General features: G+C 44.3%; 1 protein-coding gene across 1 annotated transcript in view; it reads left to right on the top strand.

The window, feature by feature from the left end:
* The window catches only part of aldh1l2 (aldehyde dehydrogenase 1 family, member L2), a 44,949-nt gene extending 26,380 nt beyond the window's left edge, over positions 1 to 18,569 (top strand). Inside the window, exons 10-23 of the mRNA XM_061714864.1 lie at positions 734 to 881; positions 967 to 1,086; positions 1,180 to 1,307; positions 2,699 to 2,849; positions 2,942 to 3,012; positions 3,851 to 3,956; positions 6,671 to 6,758; positions 8,013 to 8,106; positions 8,202 to 8,301; positions 9,002 to 9,100; positions 9,952 to 10,117; positions 14,661 to 14,766; positions 14,860 to 15,059; positions 18,284 to 18,569. Coding sequence (XP_061570848.1) covers positions 734 to 881; positions 967 to 1,086; positions 1,180 to 1,307; positions 2,699 to 2,849; positions 2,942 to 3,012; positions 3,851 to 3,956; positions 6,671 to 6,758; positions 8,013 to 8,106; positions 8,202 to 8,301; positions 9,002 to 9,100; positions 9,952 to 10,117; positions 14,661 to 14,766; positions 14,860 to 15,059; positions 18,284 to 18,339 — 1,633 coding nt within the window. The 3' untranslated portion in view covers positions 18,340 to 18,569. The remainder of the gene's footprint in view (positions 1 to 733; positions 882 to 966; positions 1,087 to 1,179; positions 1,308 to 2,698; positions 2,850 to 2,941; positions 3,013 to 3,850; positions 3,957 to 6,670; positions 6,759 to 8,012; positions 8,107 to 8,201; positions 8,302 to 9,001; positions 9,101 to 9,951; positions 10,118 to 14,660; positions 14,767 to 14,859; positions 15,060 to 18,283) is intronic.
* Positions 18,570 to 19,601: the final 1,032 nt, after the last annotated feature.

The raw sequence follows: 19,601 nt of genomic DNA, 5'->3' as shown, positions 1-19,601 counted from the left end.
TTACTAGACACTAACTAGAGGTTTACTAACACTAACTAGAGTTTTACTAACACTAACTAGAGTTTTACTAACACTAACTAGAGGTTTACTAACATTAACTAGAGGTTTACTAACACTAACTAGAGGTTTACTAACATTAACTAGAGGTTTACTAAACAATAACTAGAGTTTTACTGAACACTAACTAGAGGTAAACACTAACTAGAGGTTTACTAACACTAACTATAGGTTTACCAACACTAACTAGAGGTTTACTAACACTAACTAGAGTTTTACTAACACTAACTAGAGGTTTACTAACATTAACTAGAGGTTTACTAAACACTAACTAGAAGTTTACTAACACTAACTAGAGGTTTACTAAACACTAACTAGAGTTTTACTGAACACTAACTAGAGGTTTACTAAACAATAACTACAGGTTTACTAAACACTAACTAGAGGTTTACTAACACTAACTAGAGGTTTACTAACATTAACTAGAGGTTTACTAACACTAACTAGAGGTTTACTAAACAGAAAGGTTTTAAGTTTAGTTTTAAAGGTGGAGGTGGTGTCAGCCTCCTTAACCCAGATGACCCAGAAGTTGTTTCCATAGTAACGGTTCCTGGTACCAGAAGACCCGTCCTACATTTGGATACTCGGATATAAAGATACTTTAGAGAAGGCAGTTCTCAGGAAGTGTCTGCGATGCCGAGCTAAATGGCTCTGCTGACCGTTCCTCCGTCTGCAGGCTGGTGGAGGAGGTGAAGATGAAGTGCGGCGGCGTCCAGCTGCAGAACGAGGACGTGTACATGGCCACCACCTACCAGGACTTCATCCAGATGTTTGTGCGCAAGCTCCGAGGAGAGGACCAGGAGGAGGAGCTGGTCATCGACTACGTCAGTCTGGTCACTCGCTGCAAAGTTGACCATGTTGGATTGTTTAATTCTGGTGGGATTGTTTAGATCTGTTGTCTTTATCCAGGTGACTAAAGACGTGAACAACATGACATTGAACATGCCTCACCAGTGTTTCATTGATGGCAAGTTTGAGGACGCAGAAGACGGCAAAACCTACGAGACCATCTGTCCTACTGATGGTTCTGTAAGTTCCTGGACCACAGACGCCCCCCGACCCCCCGACCCCAACCCGGAACCATGCAGACACATTCTGATCATCCAAACCTTCTCCCCCCAGGTGATCTGTAACGTGTCCTACGCCTCTGTGGGAGATGTGGACCGAGCTGTGGCTGCAGCCAAAGAAGCTTTTGAGGTTGGACCTTGGGGCAAGATGAACCCCCGAGACAGAGGAAGCCTGTTGTACAGGTGAGTACCCGGGACTGTTTTCTTCATCCCGCTCCCGCTGAATTTCTGACCATTACCACCCGCAACGTGTGTGTTCCACTCCCGCCCGCTCCCGCAAAACTCTGACAATCCATGCCTGCACAATAATTGATTTTGTATCTTCTCCCGTCCCACAGGAGAAATGTCCAGACAAATCTATCTGATTTAATGTTAACATGATCATTGTGGAGTTTGATGGATAATTGACAGTTCATAGGTCACCTGACTGAAAGTTAGATGTAAATCCATCATTGTCATCGCACAAGCTTTTTCGTCCTTTCGCGCAGCATCAATTATGATTGAGGCTATAGCAACTAGAGTAGCTGTGAGTGGCTCAAATAACACTAATAAATAACATAAAATAAACAAAGTTAACGAACGAAACTAATTAATTTAACAAATGAATCACTTTTAGATTGCTGTGGAGGAAGAGAATGCTGCTGACCGACTGAGGTTCCAATCCCTCGTCTGCTCCACAGACACTAAACGCAGTTTCACCAAATATCTGACTTGCTTTGTCTTTGACTACGTTTACATGCAGTCAAAATTTGGGTTGTTGCTAATATTCCAGTTACTGAAACATTGGGAATATTCCGTTTACATGGTAATTAATCATTTGGGATATCTGGATCAAACCAGCGACGCACGGAGAACGTGATGACATAATTCCCGTCATTTCCGCTTCTTCTTCCTGTATCCAAATTCAAAACAAATGCTGCTTCACGCAACTTTTCTCTCACCTTCTTGTAAATCTTCTATCCCGGTACTTTCTACCGTCTACAAATGCAGAAATGTTCATATCCTTCATTACATTTATGAAGTGATTAGTCTCCTCCTGGTCTTGGTTTCTCCGTGTTTAGAAGAACTTCCTGGACTCAAAAGACCAGGATTCCTTGTGAACAGAGCATGTGCAGAAAACAACTTCCTGTTCCGTTTGATGGGGATATTCCGTTTGGTGTTTACATGACCCAATATTCAGGTTTTAAAAGGAGTAACCCAGGGCTCATATTGGGGTTTTAAAAACCTGAATATGAGCAAGGGGTTATTGGTGTTTACATGGCCGTGAAAATTCGGGTTATTGCCAATATTCGGGTTTTAAAAGGGTTATTGATGCATGGAAACGCAGTCACTGTTTTGTAAAGACCTTGTTTGAGGTTCTTTTCCACGTCATTGATTTCCATCTTGTCGCTAGGCTACATCCCGATCCCGCAGTGTTTTTTTTAGCCGCCCGTTCCGCCTGCAGCAAAGTTCAAACCGCCCGCTCCCGCAAAATTTGTGTTGGGTCCCGCGGGACTCGGCGGGAGCCAATCCCCATGCAGCCCTCTGGTGCAGACCACCCTGACGCTCTTCTTCTCCTGAACGCCTCCCTGCAGACTTGCAGACCTGATGGAGGAGCATCAGGAGGAGCTGGCAACCATTGAGGCCATCGACTCGGGAGCCGTGTACACACTGGCCCTCAAAACACACGTTGGGATGTCCATCCAGACATTCCGCTACTTTGCTGGTTGGTGTGATAAGATCCAGGTAGGATCATGTTTACTTTCACACAAAAAAGCTTTGCCAGCTTTCGTCTCAAACTCTAAAAAGTCAAATCTGTGATGTGTTGCTTTCTCCAGGGCAAGACGATCCCCATCAACCAAGCCAGACCCAACCGGAACCTGACCTTCACCAGGAAGGAGCCTCTGGGGTGAGCTGTTAATGCCGGAACTTTCTCTTCCTTCACGTCTGTTCATTTCTGTTCAGCAACTACATTTTTAAGATAATTGTTAAGTTAGGTGGGTTTTCTTTTTTCCCCTCTCTCTGTTTAGCATCATTCGGTGCGTCCGAAATGCCATACTAAACAGTATCTACTCAAAAAGTATACTTAAGTTCGGCACATTTTTGAGTAAATATCAGTAGTATGCATTAATTTGGACGTACTACTCAGAGCCACACGGCACTTCCTGCCATTGGTAACAATGGTAACCATGGTAACACCTCCTGTCACAGCAGCAGTAGCAGCTGTTACCATGGTAACAGCAGCAGTAGCAGCACCGCTCCGCTCTTTCCCGTTTATTCTGGCCCAAACAAGATGACATTATATAATATTATTATATACCAATATAATAATATTAATATTATATCATAATATTATTATACTTAATATTATGCTTATGACATATCTACGCAGCACTTAGCAACCAAACACCGCTGCATTGCATTGTGGGAAGTTTCTGCTTAGCTAGTGTCCATCAATACACACTAATACATTTCTCCAGAATGAGTATGGATAGTACATACTATTGTGTACGTACTAATGTTTTGGACGCACTAAAAAATCTCACATACTGTTTTTGCTACTCATTAAGGTGGAAGTTTGGAATTTCGGATGCAGCAATTGTCATATTTTTTTCTTGGAATGTTCCCTTTCATTCAAGTAAAGAGATGATGACAAGAGTTGTAATTTTATTGAACTGTTTTGTTTTTCTTTTAACAAATGAAATGAAGAATACAATCAAAAATGTGACTGTGTTTGTGTTTGACAGGGTTTGTGCCATAGTTATTCCGTGGAACTACCCGCTCATGATGCTGGCGTGGAAAAGTGCCGCCTGCCTGGCAGCCGGAAACACGCTGGTGCTGAAACCTGCTCAGGTGAGTGAAGAAAACCTGCTCACTCCTGCAGGACACACACCTGCTGCACACACACCTGCTGCACACACACCTGCTGTACACACACCTGCTGCACACACACCTGCTGCACACACACCTGCTGCACACACACCTGCTGCACACACACCTGCTGCACACACACCTGCTGCACACACACCTGCTGTACACACACCTGCTGTACACACACCTGCTGCACACACACCAGCTGCACACACACCAGCTGCACACACACCTGCTGCACACACACCAGCTGCACACACACCAGCTGCACACACACCAGCTGCACACACACCTGCTGCACAAACACCTGCTGCACACACACCTGCTGCACACACACCTGCTGCACACACACCTGCTGTACACACACCTGATGCACACACACCTGCTGCACACACACCTGCTGCACACACACCTGCTGCACACACACCTGCTGTACACACACCTGCTGCACACACACCTGCTGTACACACACCTGCTGCACACACACCTGCTGTACACACACCTGCTGTACACACACCTGCTGCACACACACACCTGCTGCACACACACCTGCTGCACACACACCTGCTGTACACACACCTGCTGTACACACACCTGCTGTACACACACCTGCTGTACACACACCTGCTGCACACACACCTGCTGCACACACACCTGCTGTACACACACCTGCTGTACACACACCTGCTGTACACACACCTGCTGCACACACACCTGCTGTACACACACCTGCTGTACACACACCTGCTGTACACACACCTGCTGTACACACACCTGCTGCACACACACCTGCTGTACACACACCTGCTGTACACACACCTGCTGCACACACACCTGCTGTACACACACCTGCTGTACACACACCTGCTGCACACACACACCTGCTGTACACACACCTGCTGCACACACACCTGCTGTACACACACCTGCTGTACACACACCTGCTGCACACACACCTGCTGTACACACACCTGCTGTACACACACCTGCTGTACACACACCTGCTGCACACACACCTGCTGCACACACACCTGCTGTACACACCTGCTGCACACACACCTGCTGCACACACACCTGCTCTACACACCTGCTCTACACACACCTGCTGTACACACACCTGCTCTACACACACCTGCTCTACACACACCTGCTGCACACACCTGCTGTACACACACCTGCTGCACACACACCTGCTATACACACACCTGCTGTACACACATCACATGTTCTGCTGTCTAACGTACGGTGGCCGAGACCCGCCATTGCTGAAAATAAAAGTAACGCTGCAAACAGAAACAAACGCTGCTGCAAATAAACTAACCGCTGCAAATAAAATAAAAAAACGACGCAAATAAAAAAGCCACAACGGAAATGAATTACCGGGGACTATTTTTGCCGATGCACCGGTGTTGCACATTAAAAATTACACGTAGTGACGTTGAACACTAACCTTTTCACTTATTTTCTCGTTCGTTGTTCTTCTCCTCTCACGTAAAAAACACCGGTGCATCAGCAAAAATAGTCCCCGGTAATTCACTTCCCTTGTGGCTTTTTTATTTGGGTAGTTTTTTTTATTTGCAGTGCCGTTTCTTTATATGTGCAGCGTTTCTTTTATTTGCAGCGGCGTTTCTTTATATTTGCAGCGTTTCTTTAATTTTCAGCAATGCCGGGTCTCGGCCACCGTACTTACGTCATGAGACTTCATGTTTTATCGGGGGCTCAAAGCAACAAGAAACAAAGGTGCACCAGGTTTTAAAAAGTTAATTCTTCTAAGATTTTTCACAATATGGAGATTTACTAGTTTTAGTGGAAGAGTAACTGGATATGAGCACTTGTAAGTAAATGAAATAAATTGTTTATTGTTTATTGTTGGCTTTATCTCGAACAACAACAAATCACCATCAAATTAAAAGCGTCAAAATATCAAAAAAGTAAAACAATTTAACAGTTTCATCCAGAAATAAAGAACAACAGCAAAATAATGTGTTGGAGAGGGAACATGAGGAAGCAGAACGCTGATTTAGTCCTGTCCCTTCCTCACAATATCATATCATCTGCCATAGAAAATACAAAAATTTAAATAAAATAAATTAAGGAAAAAAAGAAAAAACGAAATAATAACAAAAATAAATAAATACATCACAAACAATTAATAAACAAAGATCAAGACATAATTAAACTAGCCTCCTAAAATATCCTAAACTCAAAAACTTTAATTTCCAGTCACTTCTTTGATGATCCATGAGCAGCCATGAATGCAGGGAGTTACATTTGTATCATATATGATGTATCACATAAGGAACAGAATCATAATAAAATAAATACACACAGAAGGTAAATTGAGTTCTTTAGAGGAGAGTTTTTAAACTGTATAGAGTTAGTGCTTCGTTTGATTTCTTCATCAAGATCATTCCACAAAGTTCCCCCACAGACTGATATGCACATGGTTTTTAAGAGCAGTACGTACACAAGGTTGTCCAATACTTAGTTTTCCTCTTAAATGATATTTTCCTTCTTTATCTTGAAACATTTTTGAATGTTTTCAGGCAGTGCATTATTTCTTGCTTTGAACAAAATAATGCAAAGTACTTTCTTTATTTCTCTCATTTCAGCTTTACTGTTTTGTGGGTTATTCTCTCCAGCTTCACGTATTGGTAGTTGTTCTGAGTCGTGACGGCTGCTTCTTGTGTCCACAGGTGACGCCGCTGACCGCCCTGAAGTTTGCAGAGCTGTCAGTGAAAGCCGGCATCCCAAAGGGCGTCGTCAATATTCTGCCAGGCTCCGGTAAGAAACATGATACATAACCCACGCAGTCATGGAAACCGCCCTCCTTTCTGTTTAACTGCCTTCTGGTTGTTGGTTGGAGCTGTTTACTTTTTATCTTGGGTGTAAGGAAGAGAGGTACGACGTGTTTCCCTTATGAGTTTTTGGAAATGCTCCAACTGTCCTCCTCTTTCTTTTCTTTTTTTTTTTTTTTATTCATATGCACAATGATTAAACAGTAATTATATTAACAATACAAGGACAAATAATTGTGCAGGAGAGGAAAAGAAGCCCGAAGGGCTTATAAAAAATCCTCCCCCTCAATACAAAATCAAAAAAACAAATCAATCAATAGAAAAAGAAAAGAAAGGAAAAAAGAAAAGGTAAAATAAACAAAAAAAACACAATAAACACAAACAAAAATATCCATAAAATGGCAATTTCATTTAAATTAGAATAGCCTATTAATTTAGCCTAGATAAGAGATTCCCCACCAAGCTGGTCCTGAACATTTTTATGGATGATGCAAACTTAAGAGACCGATCTAAAGAGTTCCAGAGTTGAGGGCCATGACATTTGATCAAGGATTTGTGACTGGAGGTAAAAGACAAAGAGGTAAATGAAAGTTCTTCCACCGCTAACTGAATAAGAGTGAATATCTGATGATAACAGAAAAACATTATGAAAAGTGCCTGGAATGTCTTGTTTGGAATGAATGAACTTAAACATAAACAGGCATGTTTGAAACATATTAACAGAAAAAATTGATAATAATTTAAATTTGCTAAATAAGGGTGCAGAAGGTGCTTGATGAGTAGAATATGAAATCATTCTCAAAAATCTTTTCTGAATTAAAAATAATTGATTAAGGTACGAAGAATAAGAAGCGCCCCAAACAATGTTGCAATACGTCAAGTATGGATAAATTAGACTATAATATAATATCATGAGACAGGACTGATTAACTAAGAAAGAAACTACTACTTCTAATAATATCATAGGACTTCATAATTTTTTTCCATACATACTCTATATGTTTTCCCCAGGTCAATCTTTCATCCACTAGTACACCAAGAAATTTTACACATGAAACTTGTTGGATTTCAATATTATTAATTTGGAGCTTTATTTCCTGCTCAGGAAAAATTTTGTTTTTGTTTCTGAAAAGAATATAATTTGAATATATTCTTTTGAGAAACAAAAACAACATTTTTCCTGAGCTTTTCTTTCATTTGACAGTTTTACTCAGTAACTGACCTTCTGCATGTCCTGCAGGTGGGATGGTGGGACAGCGGCTGTCTGACCACCCAGACATCCGCAAGCTGGGCTTCACGGGCTCCACTCCCGTCGGCAAGCTGATCATGAAGAGGTGATCACCCGTTGGAGCCGGCACCGGCCGGTACTGGAGGTTCAGTAACTGTCACATATCGTTTATCTCTCTCTCTCTGGGGTTTTCACATGCAGCTGTGCGCTCAGTAACCTGAAGAAAGTGTCTCTGGAGCTGGGAGGGAAGTCCCCGCTCATCATCTTCAGCGACTGTGACATGGACAAGGCTGTTCGCATGGTGAGGGAGCGGCCCACAGGCAAATGCTCATTTTAGCTCGTTTTTTATCCTCATTTTAGTGAGTTATTGTTCGTTTCTTTTGAATTTCATTTATGAAACCCACTTCACCAATAAAAATGTGGATTTCAAATCTTCTCTTCTTAGTGTATTCAATTGATTAGTAATGCACTGCAATTTTGCAATGTCCTAGAATTTGAATTCTTTATTTGGGGATCTTTAGCAGATATGAGATTAATTAGATTAAGTAATTATAAATCCTGTAATTAATTGGATACATTTTTTAATCGCCTGACAGCACTAAAATTGACCATAAGACATTTTCTTGCATTGGAAGCTGTCCTTTGCAAATACAATCAGAAGCAGGTCAGCTCCCATCAGGCAGCGCAGCATCCCAGTCGGAGGTTTGATGTATGTCCAGGTTTGTTTAAGTCCCTTGGACGAAACACGGTAGAGGAATTGCAACGCATGTCAAAGCCGAAAATGAGAGTAATTATTATCACTTGAGCAACAATGCTGTTTGTTGTTCAACATCGGTTCATCGGGTTTCAGAGCTTTGCATAACTTGTCTCCTGTTTTCCAAACTTAATTTGATCTTAACTCTGGATTCCATTACGGAACTTAATTGTGGAAACTGCCACACAGACCAAATCCCACGACTGTTGTTCCGTGCATGTGTGTGACTGTGTGTGTCGCTCTGCAGGGCATGAGCTCCGTCTATTTCAACAAGGGGGAGAACTGCATCGCTGCTGGCCGTCTGTTTGTGGAGGAGTCGATACACGACGAGTACATCAGCCGAGTGGTGAGTGAAGCACAACCCTGCACAACTCCAAGCAGCTCCTTGAGCCAAGCTAAATGCTTCATGCTTCATTAAAGGTATTATCCATGATTTTGGAGAGCTAGCAAGATTTGAAAGTGGTACCTCCTCTAAGCCCCGCCCCCTCCTAGCTTTAATCCTGTAAAAACTCTAACCAATCCGTTTAATTTGGTCCGAATGAAACGGATTGGTCCAGGACCAGAGGCTTGGCAGGGGGGAAAGAACCAATCAGATGCCGTAGCCTATGGCGTACCCTACGGCGTACCCTATGCCGTAGGCTACGCCGTAGGCTACGCCGTAGGGTACGCTGTAACCTAAGGCGTAGCCGTGGCTCTAGAGCCTGCAGCGCACCGCCAGCCGCTCTCCGCTCTCTGCTCTCCGCTCTCTGCTCTCCACTCTCTGCTCTCCACTCTCGCCGGGATGGAGACGCCGGTGGGCAGGATGCACGTTTGGGTGGGCACAGCCCACCCCTGCCCCCCCCTAAAACCGGCCTCGCTTACAGGTGAATGAGACATGGGGTAGTTTTGTGAAAATGTGCTGTCCAAAATGTCCTGGAAAACTTGACTCCTGCAAATGCGCGTTCCCCAAAGTTTGTGGGGGCGTGGCTTTGAACGGAGCGCTGACGGGAGGGGAGGAGGGGCGGGGCTTACATGAGGGGCGGGGCTTACATGAGGGGGCGGGGCTTAGAGGAGGTGCCACTTTCAAATCTTGCTAGCTCTCCAAAATCATGGATAATACCTTTAAATTCACAACTTGGTGTTCTCGGTTGAAGCACAAAACATCAACCACAACTTTTTTTTGCTGTTGTTTCTATTTACCCACCCCTGACATACAAGGTGGAGGAAATCAAGAGGATGAAGATCGGAGACCCCCTGGATCGTTCCACGGACCACGGCCCACAGAACCACAAAGCCCACATGGACAAACTCCTGGAGTACTGTGAGATTGGAGTGAAAGAAGGAGCCACTCTAGTGTATGGAGGACGACAGGTGGACAGGCCAGGTAGGAAACGGCTACTACACCCACTACACCTTTACTACACCATCCATCCATCCATCCATCCATCCATCCATCCATCCATCCATCCATCCATCCATCCATCCATCCATCCATCCATCCATCCATCCATCCATCCATCCATCCATCCATCCATCCATCCATCCCCCGGCTCTTTCGGGGGAATAGCAAGGCGTTCCTAGTAGGGCTGAACGATATACCGTTATCGTATCTATATGGAGATATGAACATTCAAGACATTAATAACGGAAAAGCAACGATATAAACAATATATTTCCGCTCGCCCTGCTTGTACAGCTCAAGCAGTCTCCATAAACATTACTTTTAAGATTGCTCTTGAACGCACCACTACGGCCAGCCAACCACAAAGCTTATTTCATGCTTGTTGTTGATCGACAGCTGAAGCCAACCAATGACAAACATAGGAGGGAGGGAGGGAGGGAGACGTACGAGACGCACACAGCCACACACAGGAGAGCGGAGAAGAGCGGAGAAATCCAAACGGAAGAAAAGAGACATGAGTGCGGAGGATAATGCGGCCGGTGGCGGTGCTGAATCTAATTTTGTGCCAAAACATAAATCATCCTCCATTATTTGGAGGTATTTTGGATTTAGAAAGGATAATGTCGACCAGAGCGAGGTGTTGTGCAAGTCGTGCTTGGTGAAAATTGCGACGTATCCATCCGTTTATAAAAACGAGAAATAAACCAAAATAATCCGTTCCCCATCTTTTGTTTTGATAATAAAAAATTAATTGATGTGTTTGAAAATCGAAATTGGGAATTAAAACAGCGAGTGGAAAACTCTTTTCTCTATTTCCTATTCGTTGGAGGATACTGAAAAACAAGGATTGGACAAATGGGGGGATTGCACATGCGCAGTAATAAATTAAGAAAGTTGTTTCTGGTTCTTTTGTTGATCAGATTGAAAGTTAACATTTTTAGATATTTAATTGTTGAAACAAAATAAATCAAATATGAAACCTGGGAGTGAAACATGAGTTTAATCTGTAATCTGTCTTCACTCCGTCATAAAACTGCAGTGATGTTGTGACAGTCCGTTCAGCTGCAGCATCCAATCAATAACATGTACTGAACTCTAACTCTAACTGCATTGGTTATTTATCGTTAAAGCGGAGCTACAGTAAAATATTTTGATTATTATTTATTATTGAGTGACTTTATGTTAATGTTGATGACTGGCAGTGAGTTCTAATCAATAAAACTGCACTCTTTTGATTTCTGATGTTTTTATTTTACTGAAAAATGCTTGGTTTTCACCGAACCGAAGTCATATCGTATCGTATCGATATCGAGATATCTGGCATGAATATCGAGATATGAAATTTTGTCAATATCGTTCAGCCCTAGTTCCTAGGACATGCGAGACATAAAATCTTTCCAGCGTGTCCGCTGGCTCGGCCTCTAGTCCCCTAGGCCTTTAGTCCTCTAGGCCTCTAGACCTCTAGTCCTCTAGACCTCTAGGCCTCTAGAACTCTAGTCCTCTAGGCCTTTAGTCCCCTAGGCCTCTAGACCTCTAGTCCTCTAGGCCTCTAGGCCTTTAGTCCTCTAGGCCTTTAGTCCTCTAGGCCTCTAGGTCTCTAGTCCCCTAGGTCTCTAGGCCTCTAGGCCTCTAGGTTTCTAGTCCTCTAGTGGTTCCCAACCTTTTCCAACTCAGGGCCCACTTTTATGTCTCAAAAATGTTTGCGGCCCACCTCCGAACTTTTTAATTCTCCCTGTTGCTAGCCAGCTATCCATCTTTATACTCCAGTTTCCGGTATCAGCATCAAACGTAAATAAGTCAAGTGCAATGCAGTCCCGCTGCAAAGTGGTCTGACCGATAACAACAAAAGTTCCTATTGCTCATTTGCTTGTCACATGTCTAATACTTGAAGGAAAACAAAACAAAATAATGAAAATAATATTTAAACATTTTTAATATAATTTTAAACATAACTGAGTTTTAACATTTAAAACATTATTCTGTATAAAAAAAAAATCATACTTTTTTGGAAATGATTTGGCGGCCCACTTGCAATACCTTCGCGGCCCACCATGGGGGCCGCGGCCCACAGGTTGGGAATCACTGCTCTAGTCCTCTAGACCTCTAGGCCTTTAGTCCCCTAGGTCTCTAGGCCTCTGGACCTCTAGGCCTCTAGACCTCTAGGTCTCTAGGCCTCTAGTCCTCTAGGTCTCTAGTCCTCTAGGTCTCTAGTCCTCTAGGTCTCTAGGCCTCTAGGTCTCTAGTCCTCTAGTCCTCTAGACCTCTAGGCCTCCAGGCCTCTAGGTCTCTAGGTTTCTAGTCCTCTAGGTCTCTAGTCCTCTAGGCCTCTAGTCCTCTAGGTCTCTAGGCATCTAGGTCTCTTGGCCTCTAGTCCTCTAGGCCTCTAGGTCTGTAGACCTCTAGTCCTCTAGGCCTCTAGGTCTCTAGTCCTCTAGACCTCTAGGCCTCTAGGTCTCTAGACCTCTAGTCCTCTAGTCCTCTAGGCCTCTAGTCCTCTAGGTCTCTAGTCCTCTAGTCCTCTAGACCTCTAGGCCTCTAGGTCTCTAGACCTCTAGTCCTCTAGTCCTCTAGGCCTCTAGGCCTCTAGTCCTCTAGTCCTCTAGGTCTCTAGTCCTCTAGGCCTCTAGTCCTCTAGGTCTCTAGGCCTCTAGTCCTCTAGGTCTCTAGGTCTCTAGGCCTCTAGTCCTCTAGGTCTCTAGGCATCTAGGTCTCTTGGCCTCTAGGCCTCTAAGCCTCTAGACCTCTAGGCCTCTAGACCTCTAGGTCTCTAGGCCTCTAGGCCTCTAGGCCTCTAGTCCTCTATCCCTCTAGTCCTCTAGTCCTCTAGGCCTCTAGTCCTCTAGGTCTCTAGTCCTCTATCCCTCTAGTCCTCTAGGCCTCTAGGTCTCTAGTCCTCTAGGCCTCTAGGCCTCTAGTCCTCTAGTCCTCTAGGTCTCTAGTCCTCTAGTCCTCTAGGCCTCTAGTCCTCTAGGTCTCTAGGCCTCTAGTCCTCTAGGTCTCTAGTCCTCTAGGTCTCTAGGCCTCTAGTCCTCTAGGTCTCTAGACCTCTAGTCCTCTAGGTCTCTAGTCCTCTAGTCCTCTAGGCCTCTAGTCCTCTAGGTCTCTAGGCCTCTAGTCCTCTAGGTCTCTAGTCCTCTAGGTCTCTAGTCCTCTAGGCCTCTAGACCTCTAGGTCTCTAGGCCTCTAGTCCTCTAGGCCTCTAGGTCTCTAGTCCTCTAGACCTCTAGGCCTCTAGGTCTCTAGACCTCTAGTCCTCTAGTCCTCTAGGCCTCTAGTCCTCTAGGTCTCTAGTCCTCTAGTCCTCTAGACCTCTAGGCCTCTAGGTCTCTAGTCCTCTAGGTCTCTAGTCCTCTAGGCCTCTAGGCCTCTAGGTCTCTAGACCTCTAGTCCTCTAGGCCTCTAGTCCTCTAGGTCTCTAGTCCTCTAGTCCTCTAGACCTCTAGGCCTCTAGGTCTCTAGTCCTCTAGTCCTCTAGTCCTCTAGGCCTCTAGTCCTCTAGTCCTCTAGGTCTCTAGTCCTCTAGGCCTCTAGTCCTCTAGGTCTCTAGGCCTCTAGTCCTCTAGGTCTCTAGGTCTCTAGGCCTCTAGTCCTCTAGGTCTCTAGGCCTCTAGTCCTCTAGGGCTCTAGGCCTCTAGACCTCTAGTCCTCTAGGTCTCTAGGCCTCTAGTCCTCTAGGTCTCTAGGCCTCTAGTCCTCTAGGTCTCTAGTCCTCTAGGTCTCTAGTCCTCTAGGCCTCTAGACCTCTAGGTCTCTAGGCCTCTAGTCCTCTAGGCCTCTAGGTCTCTAGTCCTCTAGACCTCTAGGCCTCTAGGTCTCTAGACCTCTAGACCTCTAGTCCTCTAGTCCTCTAGGCCTCTAGTCCTCTAGGTCTCTAGACCTCTAGGGCTCTAGGCCTCTAGACCTCTAGTCCTCTAGGTCTCTAGTCCTCTAGTCCTCTAGGCCTCTAGTCCTCTAGGTCTCTAGGCCTCTAGTCCTCTAGGTCTCTAGGCCTCTAGTCCTCTAGGGCTCTAGGCCTCTAGACCTCTAGTCCTCTAGGTCTCTAGTCCTCTAGTCCTCTAGGCCTCTAGTCCTCTAGGTCTCTAGGCCTCTAGTCCTCTAGGTCTCTAGTCCTCTAGGTCTCTAGTCCTCTAGGCCTCTAGACCTCTAGGTCTCTAGGCCTCTAGTCCTCTAGGCCTCTAGTCCTCTAGGTCTCTAGTCCTCTAGACCTCTAGGCCTCTAGTCCTCTATCCCTCTAGGTATCTTGTCCTCTAGGCCTGTAGTCCTCTAGTCCTCTAGGCCTAGCCCCCCCCAGAGATCTCTGGCGCCCCCCCAGGGGGGGCCCAGACCCCAGGTTGGGAGACACTGCTCTAGTCCTCTAGGTCTCTAGGCCCCTAGTCCCCTAGTCCTCTAGTCCTCTAGGTCTCTAGACCTCTAGTCCTCTAGACCTATAGTCCCCTACTCCTCTAGGCCTCTAGGCCTCTAGGCGTCTTTTTCATCTCCATTCTCTGTGTCCATCTTATCCAGCTCTGTGGTTATTTCTCCTCAGGTTTCTTTATGGAGCCAACTGTGTTCACCGGTGTGGAGGACCACATGTTTATTGCCAAAGAGGAGTCCTTTGGCCCTGTCATGGTGGTGTCAAAGTTCAAAGATGGGTAGGTTGAGGCAAAAGACAAAAGGTTGCGCTACCTTGCAGTTTTACGACGCTAACCGCTAGCCTGCTGTTGTTCTCTCTCTCAAAACCCCAGCGATGTGGACGGCGTGCTTCACAGAGCCAATGACACGGAGTACGGCTTGGCATCGGGCGTGTTCACCCGGGACATTAACAAGGCCATGTATGTGAGCGAGCGGCTGGAAGCTGGAACCGTGTTCGTAAACACATACAACAAAACGGACGTTGCTTCACCTTTTGGAGGCTTCAAGCAGTCAGGCTTTGGCAAAGACTTAGGTCAGTAGAATCCTGTAATTTTATCAGTGTTTCTTGAAAATTCAATTTTTCAATTCAATTCAATTTTATTTATATAGCGTCTAATACAACAGAGTTGTCTCTAGACGCTTTCCAGAGACCCATACCCAGAACATGACCCCCGAGCAGTTATTACATAAACAATGGCAGGTAAAAACTCCCCTAGTGGGAGAAAAACCTTAAGCCAAACAGTGGCAAGGAAAAACTCCCCTTTAGGAGGAAGAAACCTTGAGCAGGACCAGGATCATAAGGGGGGACCCTCCTGCTGAGGGCCAGACTGGTGGGTCAGGGACGGCAACAGCACAGCAGGCAGGTGGAAGCAGCAACGGGATGACCGGGGGTGGGGACCGCAGGCCAGCACGCAGCTCCCGAAGCTCCGGCCCAATCAGCAAGTCCCAGGTTGGGGTGCAGGGTCAGGGAAAAAAATGGCGCTACTGGCAGAGAAGCAACACTGAGAGAAAAGAACAGGTGTTGACCTTACACGTTAAGATCAGCCTGCTAGCATCCAACTCAATCTATGAGAGTCCCAACCTGAACACCGGCCACCGGACAGCAAGGAGGAGCCATTAGCCAAGTAATCTGCTCCCATAACTGGCACCTCTGTTTTATATACCTACATAAGTCAGTCCTGGGCATTGCTCCCTCTACCTACCCCAGGAGTTAATGTCTCCTCCTTTACTGGAGGAGTGAGCAGGCCAGACCTGGGGTGCATCCGAAATGCCAGACTAAACAGTATATACTCAAAAAGTATACTTAAGTGCGGCACACTTTTGAGTAAATATCAGTAGTATGCATTAATTGGGACGTACTACTCAGAGCGTTGTTGTGCAACTCAGAGGGGCTTTAGCTGATCCAGTTATCGAGGGTTATTAATAATTTTATTAATAATTATTAATAATTAATAAAGTCGACTATTTATCAAATTGAATGACCAATATGATAAATAAAATCCTTGGGGCACCACCCTGTTCCTTAAGCAGGGAAATGGTAACTTTTACAGCAGAATATCAGTCTCAGAAATTAAGGTTTATGCCTATACAGTAATTGAAGGGTGAGATTCGAGCGCTGAGCTCTCTCAAACAAACCAATTGTGACCAAATTGCATGAAACAGAAACAGAAACCACTCATTAAAAATCAATCAGAATTTATTTACATACGGGTATCAAAGCAGGTGTAAATAAATACCCAAATAAATCCTGATGGCACACTACATCATTATAAAACCATTAATTAAGAAAAACAACAATCAATAAAAATGAAATGAAAGTTAAACGTTAAATGCATGGAAGGTAAAAGGAATCAAAGCAATAATAAACACAATAACGAACACAATAATGATAATGTACAGTAATACGCATACAGTAATCTCATTAAACATAAATTCAGCTTTACACCGTTCTAACTGACTGATCGCCCAAACACAACCTCACGTCTCCTCTGGATTCTGGATCTGGGCTGCGGGTTCTGTCGGGGGTTCCAGTCCGATGCGGCCTCGTTCCTCTCGGCTTTCAGTCCAAGCAGTCTCTCGTCTCTCTCTCTTCTCCTTCGACTCTGAAATAAAAAGACAGGGGTGCAGCGTGCAGCAGCCGGGCGATCCCGCCCTGGTCTTTTCCTTTGTTCCTCCAGGAACCCTGCTGATTTTGTGGGGCTGCACTGTGTCCGACCCCCCCCTGGTGTCGTAAACCCCAGGGAGTCTGTTCTCTGGTCTGGAGTCATGCAGGTCATAAAACTCTGGCCCCAGGACGAAACCAAAGTCTGGCTTTCACTTGGAATTCATAATCCTGAAATGTTCATATACATTTATAACAGTCCACATGATCACTGGGTGTGTTCCAACAGCGTACATGGCACTTCCTGCCGTTGGGAGGGGGAGTTGTTACCATGGTAAAAAGTCCTGTCAGCAGCAGTAGCAGCAATTGATTATATACGATAGTTGTGTTTCCCTACCCCCTCTCACTTAACGTTAACGTTATGCCATAAAACAATAACATTAGCACTACCTATCATTGGCTGCCTGTAGCTAGCTCATTCGTAAACTTTGCAAATACATCTACCCACACAATAATGTGATAAATGATGAACTCATCTGGTTAATATCTTATGGAAACCAAAGCGAAATCACACCTGATTACTCACATTTGAATTGTAGCGTGATGGTGCTGCTGCAGCTTTGCTTGGTACCGGCAACGTTATTCTCCATTTTTGTTGGTTGCTAAGTATCTACGCAGCACTTAGCAACCAAACACCGCTGCATTGCATTGTGGGAAGTTTCTGCTTAGCTAGTGTCCATCAATCCATACTTGTCAGACACACGAGGAATGGACACAAATGCACCAAGGGAAAACTGTTCAAAAGATTTATTGAACAAAATCAAGGCAGGCAAGGATCAGGCAAAAATCCGACGAGGGGCAGGCAAGGGTCAAAGTCCAAAAAAGCTGTCAGCGAAGGCAGAGGTACCAGGCAAGGGCTTAGGCAAAAACGTGGTCTGGAGGATGAAAAAAGGTCAAAAGGTCAAAAAGGTCAAAAACTTGAAAAAACTCACTTGGCTTGATAAACGGCTTGAAGGCTTGGAGAACACAAGACAATCTGGCATGGATTGAAGAGATATTGAGGCTTAAATGCTGTGGGCATGATTGCACCAGAGCAGGGGTCGGCAACCCGCGGCTCTAGAGCCGCATGCAGCTCTTTAGCGCCGTCCTAGTGGCTCCTGGAGCTTTTTCAAAAATGTTTGACCTTTTTTTCTTCTTTTTTTTTTCTTTTTTTTTCTTCTTTTTTCCCTTTTTTCTTTTCTTTTTTTCTCTTCTTTTTTCCTTTTTTTTCTTCCTTTTACCTTTCCTTTTTTCTCAACATTTCGACTTTTTGCAGTATGTTTTGCCTTCATTCTAAGGCTGATACAAGACTTTTCATTTTTTGCGGCTCCAGACATATTTGTTTTTTGTGTTTTTGGTCCAATATGGCTCTAAAATATTTTGGGTTGCCGACCCCTGCACTAGAGTGATTGCAGGTGTTGTCAGGTAGGGGGGGAGGAGCCAGGCACACCCACTTCATCCTCAGACTGTGACAATACTTATAAATTTCTCCGGAATGAGTATGGATAGCGCATACTATTGTGTACGTTTCGGACGCACTAAAAAGGGTGTTGGCAGGATTTGGACTAGAATCTTTGATCCAGTGTTTCCTTGTCTCCTTGTCTCCTTGTCCACAGGAGAGGACGCCCTCATGGAGTACCTGAAAACCAAAGCAGTGACGGTGGAGTACTGAGCTCCGCCTCGCCCAACAAACTCTGATCCTGGTTGGACAAGAAACGCAGGGCGAGTCGGACGTCGAGCATTCAACATATTTCTGAGTAGTGTTTTTACCAACAGTGCATGGATGTGCATTAATGTGAGTTTTGCACAAGCCACTCAAAAGCTTGGGTGTTTGTTTTATGCTACAAGTCGGACATGGTGCCTGTCTTTTCTTGGTTTTCTATAAAAATTTACATAAAACTTGGACATGGGATGAGGCTGTTTTTTCTATTTTTTTTAATCCATTCGGACATTTGTTGGACTTTGTTCAAGAGGCTTTTAGAGAAACCCCATCCTAATGGGATTCTAACTTCTTGTTTGACAAGACAACTGTTAACAATGAAGAAACACAAAAGTGGATCTTACATAAAAAAAGAACTAGATCACTCCTTTCCTAGTGAACCGTGGTGTTCCTGTCCCTGCTGGTATCTGCTGCTCCCTTTGTTCCTTCTACACGTTTGCTTTCTGAGAATTCAAGATGCTGTAAAACGTAGACAAAGTGGACAACGTTTTTGAGTCTTGCACAGACGTGAATGTTTTTATGATGCAGTTTGTGTATGAATTCCTTTTTGATTGTGTTAAGGTCTTTATCTGGGGAGGGAAAAATCTCTGGCATCATCGTCAACATTGGACAGCAAATGTAATGAAAGACACTAACTCACTGCATTTATATCTTCAGGACTGTCTCAGAAAATTTGAATATTGTGATAAAGTTCTTTATTTTCTGTAATGCAATTAAAAAAAAAAAAAAAAATGTCATACATTCTGGATTCATTACAAATCAACTGAAATATTGCAAGCCTTTTATTATTTTAATATCGCTGATTATGGCTTACAGTTCAAGATTAAGATTCCCAGAATATTCTAATTTTTTGAGATAGGATATTTGAGTTTTCTTAAACTTCAGTTGATTTGTAATAAATCCAGAATGTATGACATTTTTGTTTTTGTAATTGCATTACAGAAAATAAATAACTTTATCACAATATTCTAATTTTCTGAGACAGTCCTGTATGTGTGTGTGCGTGCTTGTCTCAGAAGTTTCAGAAGTTCAAAACAAGAGACAGCAAAAGAAAAAAGAAGACGCTGTTTGCTATTAGCAGCGAAGATTTTGCATATTTTTCACGTCCTCACCTCTGCTGCTCATCACACAAATGCTTGTTCCTCAATGTGTTACCATTTAAAAGGGAAATAAACAGGTTTTCCAACGACAAGAAGTATTATCACAACAAAGAA

This window comes from Cololabis saira, chromosome 23, assembly GCF_033807715.1.
Source record: "Cololabis saira isolate AMF1-May2022 chromosome 23, fColSai1.1, whole genome shotgun sequence".
Lineage (NCBI taxonomy): Eukaryota > Metazoa > Chordata > Actinopteri > Beloniformes > Belonidae > Cololabis > Cololabis saira.
This window is presented reverse-complemented; position numbering and strand designations above follow the sequence as displayed.